The sequence below is a fragment of the Oryx dammah genome, unplaced genomic scaffold, assembly GCF_014754425.2.
Source record: "Oryx dammah isolate SB20612 unplaced genomic scaffold, SCBI_Odam_1.1 HiC_scaffold_11232, whole genome shotgun sequence".
In the NCBI taxonomy this organism is placed as follows: Eukaryota; Metazoa; Chordata; class Mammalia; order Artiodactyla; family Bovidae; genus Oryx; species Oryx dammah.
Window position 1 is genome coordinate 3112529 of NW_024080625.1, and position 12167 is coordinate 3124695.

Here is a 12167-nt window from a genome sequence, read left to right on the forward strand (position 1 = left end):
CTTCGCATCAGGTGGCCAAAGTATTGGAGTTTCGGCTTCAACATCAGACCCCTCAATGAACACCCAGGTCAGATCTCCTTTAGGATGGACTGGTTGGATCTCATTGCAGTCCAAGGGACTCTCAAGAGTCTTCTCCAACACCACAGTTCAAAAGCATCAATTCTTCTATGCTCAGCCCTCTGTATAGTCCAACTCTCACATCCATACATGACTACTGGAAAAACTAGTATATGTATATGAAATTACATATTAATACACACATATATGGGCTTCCCTGGTAGCTCAGAGGTTAAAGCGTCTGCCTACAATGTGAGAGACCAGGGTTCGATCCCTGAGTTGGGAAGATCCCCTGGGGAAGGAAATGGCAACCCACTCCAGTACTCTTGCCTGAGAAATCCCATGGACAGAGGAGCCTGGTAGGCTACAGTCCATGGGGTTACAAAGAGTCGGACACGACTGAGCGACTTCACTTCCCTTCACACACATATATATCTTGAGGATTTTTTTTTTTCAAGAAATATGCAATGTACATTATATTGTGTGCATGCTCAGGCCTCTTCAGTCATGTCTGACTCTGTGACCCCATGGACTGTAGCCTGCCACACACCTCTGTCCTCTGGAGATTCTCTAGGCAAGAACACTGCAGTGGGTTGCCATGCCCTCCTCCAGGGGATCGCCTCGACCCAGGGATCAGACCTGCATTTCATATTATGTCTCCTGCATTGGCAGGGGTTCTTTACCCCTAGTGCCACTAGGCTTTGCTTTTGTTTGCTTTTAAAAAAATGTAATCATATCATGCATGCTACTCTTTTATAACCTGCCCCTTTTCACCTAAAAGATTGTGAGCACACCGTAAGTCATTTAATCTTTTTCTATTACTTGGTTTGTAAGGATTACAGGTTATTCCATTATTTTATGTACCAAATCAATCAACCATTTTTCTATATTGAACATTTGGGTTAAATCTCTCTACTATTGTATTCTTACCCTCTTTCCCGAGGTAGGGTTCTAAATTGATTAACTGCTAGGCATGAGCAGCTATAAGAATAATACAATTCAATATGCAAATCAAATGGCTGTCTTAAGTAAACAACTTATAAAAGCAAACTACTAAGGAAGTATAATTTCTGTGTTCCCTAACAAGTTCTTTCTGACTTACAGGCTTTAATTTTCTTCGTGGTTGGCATCATCTTCATGATGGGAAGCATGGCACTCATTATAATTGACTGGATTTACAATCCCCCATATTCCAAGCATCACTAACCGAAGGAAAAATACTATCTTTTCCTGTTGGAGATGGTTACCAATTATGCTCCCAAAGACATTTTAGTTATCTTGTTTGGAATGTTATTCATAGGAAGTAACAGGAAGATTCCAAAGATGTTTACCAGCAATATTACCAAGCACCTACAGAAGAGAAAATCATCATTTTTGTCACAAATGGCTGTTTATATGTTTAAAATCTGTGGCGCACATTTCCACCCAGGTTTTACTAGAGCAGTGTGCGATGATATATTTTTGCTTCTGCATATGCAGAATAAAGGTAGCTGCATGTAACGATTATCAGATAATACCCTTTTCCCTCTCCCCCCAAAAGTACCAAATTTCTGTATTCTCAGAACATCAAGCAAAAATGCTCTGATGGCAAAGCTATCGCCATTTAATGCCTTCCCTCAATCTTGCATCCAATACTCCAGGTCTATTTAATGATAGAGGCAAAAGACATGTATTATGAACTGTCTCTACAAGTCACATGAGTGATCAGACACCAGGCTGGAGCATTTTATGCTCAACACTAACAGAAAATTTTGCCCATCCCACTTGTGACATTAAATTAGTGACTTCTTCATTCAATCATTCTTCTGTAAATATTAAAACATCCTATGAAACATAGAGAGGGGCTTTATTGAAATTATAGAGCACCAGCAAAACAATGCTTATTGCTATACTGAATGTTCTGGAAGCATTTGTTTATTAATGTTATTCGCAGTCCTCTTGTCATACTTTTGTCATTGAACAATGCCCTCCCTCTCGTCTTCCATTTTCATTCAGAAGTTTTAGAATACCACTATTCATGTGGAGCTACACTACCCAGTATTGTTTAATACATTTTTATTTGATAAACATTCAGTGCAGGAAACTGTGATTGCTTTATGTTTATGTATATAATCTTATTCTGTAGTTATCAGAATTTTAATGTATGGTACATTTGATTTTTATTTTTTACACGTGTAGTTTTCTCTTCACAGTCAAACATTTATGTTATTGGGGGTGGGGGTAGGGAATTGAGTTGATAGGCTCAAAAATCCACGTTTGTATTTGTCTATTGGGCATATTTTAAATTTGAAACCTGAGTGATATATTTAATAGTTTGGTAATGCTCTTCTTCAGTGTTTACAATATTACCATAATCATCTACAAGAAAACGAGTTCCCTATTTGCAAATAATTATCAATACTAAGGTAGTTCTTTTAATTTAGCAGGTCTAAAATAGGATTTAGTTCATTTTAGCTTGAATAGGTGTTTGCTAACATTGATTTGCCATTCAATACAGTGTTGAGCTATTCTCTGTAAAAACAAAGTGCTAACACTACAAAGAGATGCAAATTACTAGTCTTGCTCACTTTTACAACATAGTTATATGAAATGGATTTAAAAATTAGTACTCATTGCCTAGAATTTCTAGAGTTTGCTCCTTTTTTTTCTCAATCAGTAGCAAGCACATTTGTTGTATATTTTAGTATAGCCTATTATGAAATACAGGTGTTATGTAAGTATGATAATATTAAATTGTATTTCAATAGTTTCTGCTGGAATGTGCCTTACTTAAATATATATTTGTTTTATGTATTATTCTCTAGAGGTATAATGTTGTAAAATGGTGCACTTTGTTAGGGAAATTGAGCATTACTAGAAACTATCATGACTTCTGACTTACTATTATTTACCAAATAGCATTTTAAAGATATATTTCTATTTTCAATTCATCTAAAGAGAGTATCAAAATAGAAAATGGAAAAAAGGTGCCTTCTGAGTGTTAAAAATGTTTGATCTGAATGTATTTAAATGTAAATACAATGGATTGATCCAAAAAACTGAAAAGCTATAAAATCTGTATATATTTTGAATGCTTTAAGTTTGAAATGACTCACTTGAAAGTATCAACATGTAAAATTATATTCAAGAGCAATACTACAGTGCCAAATAATAAAGTATCATTTTTTCTCATGGCCATTTTCAGGATTAGAGTTCATATAGACTGCAGGACAGGCATACATATGGTATATTGTACTGGTTAATTTAGCCCCATTTATAAACAGATGAAAATTTTATTTTCTTATTTCATTTATAAGATGGTTCAATATATTGGGAAGCTTTTTTTTTATTACAGAAAGTGTATGTTGGTATATAATAAATGAATTTTTCAAATGACTATGATGTAATTTTCTTGCTATTGTTGAAGGTATGAAAAATATTATTTATAAGTGAAAACATATTGTGAATCTTAATATTGTCTCTTTTATATTGGTATATGCTCCATTTTTATTGTTACTCTGACATAAAACTAATATTTATCGCTTTCAGAAAATAGTTGCCATCTTATTCTGGCAAAATACACAGCTAATTTGAAATCATGCTTGTTTTGTATCATCCTAGAATGAATGTGGAAGAAATTACTCTCTTAATGGTGAATTAATGAAGAATTCATCTGGGATGGAAAAAGAAGGAATAGAAGAATGATGAAAATCGTTAAAGAAAAATCTGAACTATTTGGGAGAAGGGAAAGTGACATGGGAGTGCTGAAGACTGGGTGGAAGTGAACTTGCAGTGGAACTGACAGGTCAGACATTAAGCGTGTGCTTAGCTTTCTAAGAAACTCCAAGGCATTCTCCAAAGTGGGTCTACCATTTTCATTTTCACCAGGAATATACACAAGTTCTACTTGCTCCACATCCCCGCCAGCAGTTGACATTGTCTTTTGTAGTTTGTTGCCCTTCAAGTAGGTGTGGAAAATTATCTCACCGTGATTTTCGTTTCCATTTCCCTGATGACTAGTATGGGAAACTTTTCGTGCATATTTTTCTTTTGTAAAGTGTCTGTTCAAATCCTTTGCTCATTTTAAAAATTAGGTTGCCTTTTTATTATGTATTTGTCAGAATTCTTTATATATTCTGGATACATGTCCTTTGTCAGATTGCAAATGTATTTTCCCAGCCTATGGCATGCTTACACATTTTCCTAAATGTGTTTTGCAATTCCTGTCTTAATGAGGATGAGATTAATTGGAATGGTCAATTAATTGTCATAATTGTTTAGATTTTCAAATTTGGAGAGTACAAGAATTCTTTCTCTTTTTTGTTATTGTATCTTTTTGCCTTGTAGCTAGCTTCATTTAATGTATGCTTATCTAGTTCCCCACGTCCAAGGTAAGAGAAACCCAAGTAAGACGGTAGCTGTTGTGAGAGGGCATCAGAGGGCAAACACACTGAAACCATAATCACAGAAAACTAGTCAATCTCATCACATGGACCACAGCCTTGTCTAATTCAATGAAACTAAGCCATGCTGTGTGGGGCCAAGACATGGTGGAGAGATCTGAGAGAATGTGGTCCACTGGAGAAGGGAATGGCAAACCACTTCAGTATTCTTGCCTTGAGAACCCCATGAATAGTATGAAAAGGTAAAATGATAGGATACTGAAAGGGGAACTCCCCAGGTCGGTAGGTGCCCAATATGCTACTGGAGATCAGTGGAGGAATAACTCCAGAAAGAATGAAGGGATGGAGCCAAAGCAAAAACAACACTCAGTTGTGGATGTGACTGGTGATAGAAGCAAGGTCCGATGCTGAAAGAGCAATATTGCATAGGAACCTGGAATGTCAGGTCCATGAATCAAGGCAAATTAGAAGTGGTCAAACAAGAGATGGTAAGAGTGAATGTCGACATTCTAGGAATCAGCGAACTAAAATGGACTGGAATGGGTGAATTTAACTCAGATGACTATTATATGTACTACTGTGGGCAGGAATCCCTTAGAAGAAATGGAGTAGCCATCATGGTCAACAAAAGATTCTGAAATGCAATACTTGGATGCAATCTCAAAAATGACAGAATGATCTCTGTTCGTTTCCAAGGCAAACCATTCAATATCACAGTAATCCAAGCCGTCATGCAAAGATGGGTTCGATAAAGGACAGAAATGGTATGGACCTATCAGAAGCAGAAGATATTAAGAAGAGGTGGCAAGAATATACAGAAGAACTGTACAAAAAAGATCTTCACGATCCAGATAATCACGATGGTGTGCTCACTCACCTAGAGCCAGACATCCTGGAATGTGAAGTCAAGTGGGCCTTAGAAAGCATCACTACGAACAAAGCTAGTGGAGGTGATGGAATCCCAGTTGAGCTATTTCAAATCCTGAAAGATGATGCTGTGAAAGTGCTGCACTCAATATACCAGCAAATTTGGAAAACTCAGCAGTGGCCACAGGACTGGAAAAAGTCAGTTTTCGTTCCAATCCCAAAGAAAAGCAATGCCAAAGAATGCTCAAACTACCGCACAATTGCACTCATCTCACACACTAGTAAAGTACTGCTCAAAATTCTCCAAGCCAGGCTTTAGCAATACGTGAACCGTGAAGTTCCTGATGTTCAAGTTGGTTTTAGAAAAGGCAGAGGAACCAGAGATCAAATGGCCAGCATCCGCTGGATCATCGAAAAAGCAAGAGAGTTCCAAAAAAAACATCTATTTCTGCTTTATTGACTATGCCAAAGCCTTTGACTGTGTGGATCACAATAAACTGGAGAATTCTGAAAGAGATGGGAATACCAGACCACCTGACCTGCCTCTTGAGAAATCTGTATGCAGGTTAGGAAGCAACAGTTAGAACTGGACATGGAACAACAGACTGGTTCCAAATAGGAAAAGGAGTACATCAAGGCTGTATATTGTCACCCTGCTTGTTTAACTTATATGCAGAGTGCATCATGAGAAGTGCTGGGCTGGAAGAAGCACAAGGTGGAATCAAGATTGCCGGGAGAAATAGCAATAACTTCAGATATGCAGATGACACCACCCCTATGGCAGAAAGTGAAGAGGAACTAAAGAGTCTCTTGATGAAAGTGAAAGAGTAGAGTGAAAAAGTTGGCTTAAAGCTCAACATTCAGAAAATGAAGATCATGGCATCTGGTGCCATCACTTCATGGGAAATAGATGGGGAAACAGTGGAAACAGTGTCAGACTTTATGTTTTTGGGCTCCAAAATCACTGCAGATGGTGACTGCAGCCATGAAATTAAAGGACACTTACTCCTTGGAAGGAAAGTTATGACCAACCTAGATAGCATATTGAAAAGCAGAGACATTACTTTGCCAACAAAGGTCCATCTAGTCAAGGCTATGGTTTTTCCTGTGGTCATGTATGGATGTGAGAGTTGGACTGTGAAGGAAGCTGAGCACTGAAGAATTGATGCTTTTGAGCTGTGGTGTTGGAGAAGACTCTTGAGAGTCCCTTGGACTGCAAGGAGATCCAACCAGTCCATTCTGAAGGAGATCTGGGAAGAAAGCCCTGGGATTTCTTTGGAAGGAATGATGCTAAAGCTGAAACTCCAGTAGTTTGGCCACCTCATGCGAAGAGTTGACTCATTGGAAAAGACTCTGATGCTGGGAGGGATTGGGGGCAGGAGGAGAAGGGGATGACAGTGGATGAGATGGCTGGATGGTATCACTGACTCGATGGACTTGAGTTTGAGTGAACTCCGGGAGTTGGTGATGGACAGGGAGGCCTGGCGTGCTGCGATTCATGGGGTCGCAAAGAGTCAGACACGACTGAGTGACTGAACTGAACTGAATCTAGTTTTGTTTTAAACAGATCTTTGATAAAAATGACTTTTTCTAAGTCACTTTAAATCTTAGTTTGGAGACCTATTACTGCCTATATAGGCCCAGGACATCCGAAATCCTTTTCAGCTACTTGTAGTCAACTTTATTAGATCCCTCAGCCTTTGCTATAGGCACATATAGAGGAAACAAGAGAAATTAGTTTATTTGATTCTCATTTACCAGCTTGGAAATCCTGGCATTTTCTCTTGACTCTGTATTTTCCTTCATGTACAGAAGAAGTTTGCATAGTTTTGCTTCTGTAGCATGCATACTCATGACTGTGTTTTGTCAATAAAAAATGTTGCACAAATTATTAGTTTAATAAAATCAGTTTAGAGCTTTTCTTCACACCAAATACCAAAATGAAATAAAATCATTATGAAAGCCATAACAAGATGAGGAGACATTTAAGGAAAAACTGTTTGATAGCTGCATATGAACATAAGTATTAGTCAGTCGGTTGTGTCCAACTCTTTGTGACGCAACTGTGGACTGTAGCCCACCAGGCTCCTCTGTCCTTGGAATTCTTTAGGCAAGGCTGGTGAGAACAATAGAGTGAATAGCTATGCCCTTCTCTAGGAGATCTTTCAGACCCAGGGATTGAACCCTGGTCTCCTGCATTGCAGGTGGATTCTTTACCATCTGAGCCATCAGGGAAAGTAAAACACACTGGAAAGTAAAACACAATGGCAAAAAGCACAAAGGCAGTCAATGATGATGAGACATAACTATGTAGCAGGAAAATATAATTCTGTCCATTAAGGAATAAACAATTAAAGATAATAGCTACTACAAAACGCAGACCAATATATTCTCAATGTTTGAAGAGATAATACAGATCTATCAAGAATCTAACAGAAGAATGGACAACAGACGTGAAATCACATACAGAAATGAATAGTGAACGTGTATTTACAAATAATTAGATCTCATTATGAATCAACTACAGGCAAGTAAAGACATAACTAAAACAATTGCTTTGTCAGAGTACTAAAATAAAGAAAAGATAACGTTCTGTTTTAATGACTGTGAGGAGTTAATCACTCATTCTGGTGACAGAAATCTTTCTTTTGCTAGCCTTATGTGGAGCTCATTCTGGCCATGCTTATACAGATCCTCATAAATGCTTATAGTAGTCTCCCCAGAGGTGTTCACTCTCTAATCCCTGGCACACGAAAATATGTTGGGAGGTTGAATTTGGCAGATAAAATGGAAGTACAGATCTTAAAATAGGAATATTGTGCTGAATAACCTAGTCACATAAGCCCTTAAAATCAGATAACTTTCTTCAGCTAAAGTCAAAAATATTTAAATCAGAAGAAGGGCTCAACTTGCCATTGTTGAGTTGAAAATGGAGGAGACCACGTGTAAACCGTGTGAAGGAAATGAATTCTTCCAACAACTTAAATAAGACAATAAGATGATTCTTCTCCTAAGCTTCCAAGTAGGAGCCTAGGGCACCAATACCTTGATTTGAGCCTAGAGAGTCTAAGCAGAATACTCTGTTGAGCCAGCCAGACTTGTGACCTAAAGATCTGTGAGATAATAAATGAGTGCCTTTTTAAGCTGCTAAATTTGTGATAGTTTGCTATGACAGCAATATGAAACTATAAAATACAATATTCATGTCTGTTGATTAATTTCTGTTCTCAGGAAATAATCAGAAAAATGAATTGACTATTACATACGCTGTCTTCTTTCAACATATAGTATCTTATAGTTCTGAAATATTCCAAATGTACAAAATTGTGGAATCATTTAATAAATTCTAGTACCTTCATAGGCTGGACTATGATGCAGTCATCAAAAGTATTTTAATAAAAAATATTTTCATTAATAAAATGAAAAACTATGGTATAATATTAAGTGGAAAAAAAGAATAAAAGCTTTCTTATCCCAATTTTATATATTATAAAAGCATGAAATAGAAAAAAAATGAAAATGACCTAATATTAAAAGTAGATATTTATAAGTAGAAAAATGATTAGCAATTAGTTTTCATCTTCATATGCTTCTCTTATTTTCTAAATTTTCTATGAAGATTATATATTCCTTTTATCATTAGGAAAAAAGTTTTCAGAAATGGAAAAGGCTTTCTGCCAAATTCTATTCTGGAAAATAATTAAACCATGTTGCCTATTTCTATACATTTTTATATTTTAAGCTGAGTCGAAAGGCATAATTAAATGAATGTGCAATTCATAATTAGGGAAGAGTCATTAATGACTGAAGCAGACCCTCAAAGGATGGGACAGACCCTGACCAGAGGTGGGGCTGGAATGAGAAAAGGATGACTTGAAGAAAACAGTGTAGCATAGCCAGGAGACCAAGTTTTGAGTCCTATATCCATGTTCTGGGTAAGTCACTTAATTTTATTGAGCTTTAGTTTCCTCATATTTGTTGGAATAATTTCTGTATAATGTAATTCCTAAGATCATTTAGCTTGTAATCACTGGAAATGTCAGAAGAGTCTTTCTTATAACATAATCATATCTTTAATGTAAAGATTTGGCAGTAGTCACAAATGAGTGCGGGAAGAATTCTCTTTAGTGGGAAAGTTGCAAAGCATACACTGCAACAATGATTTGAGCAGTTTGTCCTGGAAGTGAGCAGATACGTCAGACACTTCTGAGGAAAACTCTGCCTTGCTGCTCAGGTTGAGGAATTTACTGGATAAACATTTACTCAGTGAAGAACATGCCAGATTCCACACTAGGTACAAGAATACAGAATAGTCCTCATCCTCAAGGGGTTTTAAGGACTCTAGAGGAGGGAAAACATGTATACAGATAGTTACAACACAGAATGGAAAATGCTTTAGTATATACCCAGGATTCCCTGGAACCACCAAAGGAAGTGCTCAAGTCAGCCTTGGGAAAGAGGAGTAGTCATGGGTTTCTGGCAACAGTTACCCCATAAATTGCATCCTAAAGAACAGATTGGAGTTATCAGGTAAAGAGATGGAGTGGAATAGCAAGTATTATGCACAAGAACATGATTTATCTTATTGACCTCCCCATTCCCCACATAAACATGTGTGCACATGCCTTCCACAGACCATGTATTAGATTCCTTTTACGCTATAACAAATTGCCACACACTCAGTGACTAAAAATATCTTTTATTATCTTACCACAGCAACAGCAGGAATCAGTAGAAGCCCCAGAAGAATCATACAAATCAAGCAGAGCAAATAAAACAACAAAGATTCTTAAAATTAAACTGTGCCTAGTACTACAGCCACAAAGTAGACCAGGACCGATGTGTCAAATTGAAAGAGAATGACAGCCCGCTACAGTAAAAGATTTAAATAGAATGTCTGACACACAACTGAAGATCATTAGTCATATCAAGAACCAAGAAAAGTACAATTTGATTGAAAAAGATAGTTAACTGATGCTAACACTGAGATGAATCAGATGCTGGGACTATTTGACAAGGATTTTAAAGCATCCATCATAAAAATGCTTTAATGGTCAATTGTAAACTCTCTTGAAACCAGAGGAAAACAATGGAACATCTTAACAAAGAAACTGAAGTTCAAAAAAGAATCAACTGCAAATTATAAACTGAAAAATACAATAACAGAAATTCAAAGAAAATTTCATTGATGTTCTCAGTAATAGAATGGAGATGATGAAGGATATAATCGGTGAACTTGAGCAAATAGCAATGGAATTCACCTAATCTGAGGGCTTCCCTGGTGGCTCACACAATAATCTGCTTGCAAATGCAGGAGACCCAGATTCAATCTCTGGGTTTGGAAGATCCCCTGAAGAAAGGAATGGCTACCCACTCCAGTATTCTTGCCTGGAGAATTCCATGGACAGAGGAGTCTGGAGGGTTACAGTCCATGGGGTTGCAAACAATCAGACAGAACTGAGCGACTAACACTTTCACTTTCATTTCACTTTCACCTAATCTGAACAAAAGAAAGGAAGGAAAGAGGCACTAGGGAAAGAAAGAAAGAGAGAGGAGGGAGGGGAAGAGACGAGAGTGAGAAAGAAAGAGAGAAGGAAATAAGAGAACTGGGCTGTGAACATATGTGACAAAAACAAAAAGTCAACATTTGTATTATCAGAATTCTAGAAGAAAATGAGAAGAAATTGGCTTTTAAAAGTCAACTTAAAGAAATAATGACTAAATATTTCCCAAATTTGGTGAAAGATACAAAGCTACTCTCTAAAGGATAACTAAAAAAAAAAAAAATCCACAACAAATAATAGTCAAATTTTTTAAAAGTTAAGATGAGGAAAAAGTCTTGAAAGCATCTCAGGAGAAACGAAATGTTATCTACAGAGGAATACCAGTTCAAATATTACAGGATTTCCTACCAAACCTATGGAGATCAGAAAGAAGCAGCACAGCAATTTTCAAGTGCTGAGAGAAAGAACTGTCAACTGCAAATTCTATATTCTTCCCAGAAATGAAGGGAGATAACAGCACTCCCCCTAAAAAGGAAAACTGAATCGTTCCAGATCTAGTCTTAAAAATTGATTAAAGAACATCCTTCAAACAGAAAGCAAATGATAAAAGAACAAACTTGAGTGTATCAGTAAAGAAGAAACAAATGAAAGACCAGAAATATGCATACATACAATAGATGCTTCTTTTCTTCATGAGTTTTGTCAATACCTTTTGTGAGAAACAAAAATTACAATACCATCTGATACTCAAGGTAATATCTTTTTTTAACGGTGAAGGTAACAGAGACCTAAATAGAAGTGTGGTCTTCACAGTTTGCTCAAGATGATTAAATGTTGATACCAGTTGAGTGTGATAAATCATATATGCTACAATATCCAGAGTAACCACTACAAAAACTGTCCAAACAAACACATTCAAAAACACTATAACTAAACCAAGGTGAATTCCTCAAAAATGTTTAGCACACTGGAAGCCAATAAAAGAGAAATAGAAGACTGAGAACCAGAAAGAACAGCAAGAAAAGAAACAATAAGTGGCAGACTGAAGAAATAACATACCAGTAATTACTTTAAGGTAAATGATCTAAGTACACCAATCAAAAAAAGATTAGAAGAATGAATAAAAATTATGACTCAGTTACATGCCGATTACAAGAAACTTGCTTCACATTCAGTGACATAGGTTGAAAGCAAAAGGATGAAAAAATACACACATGCAAAAATTAATAATAATAGAAATGTGACTATATCAATATCTGATAGATTTCAGAGGAAAGAAAAATAATAGAGACAAAGCAATGTCCCTTTGTCCCTGTCATGTAAATAACAATAAAAGAATCAATGTGGCTGAAAATAC

At 36.6% G+C, this 12167-nt stretch overlaps 1 protein-coding gene across 3 annotated transcripts in view; it reads left to right on the forward strand.

Moving 5' to 3' along the window:
* The window catches only part of LOC120861335 (sodium-coupled neutral amino acid transporter 4), a 49074-nt gene extending 44976 nt beyond the window's left edge, over positions 1-4098 (forward strand). For 2 of the 3 annotated variants that reach the window (XM_040236982.1, XM_040236984.1), the window contains one exon: positions 1162-3584. In XM_040236982.1, coding sequence (XP_040092916.1) covers positions 1162-1263 — 102 coding nt within the window. In that variant the 3' untranslated portion in view covers positions 1264-3584. Of the gene's footprint in view, positions 1-1161; positions 3585-3657 lie in introns of those variants that run through there. The other variant, XM_040236983.1, reaches the window with a different exon arrangement.
* The last annotated feature ends 8069 nt before the right edge of the window (positions 4099-12167 follow it).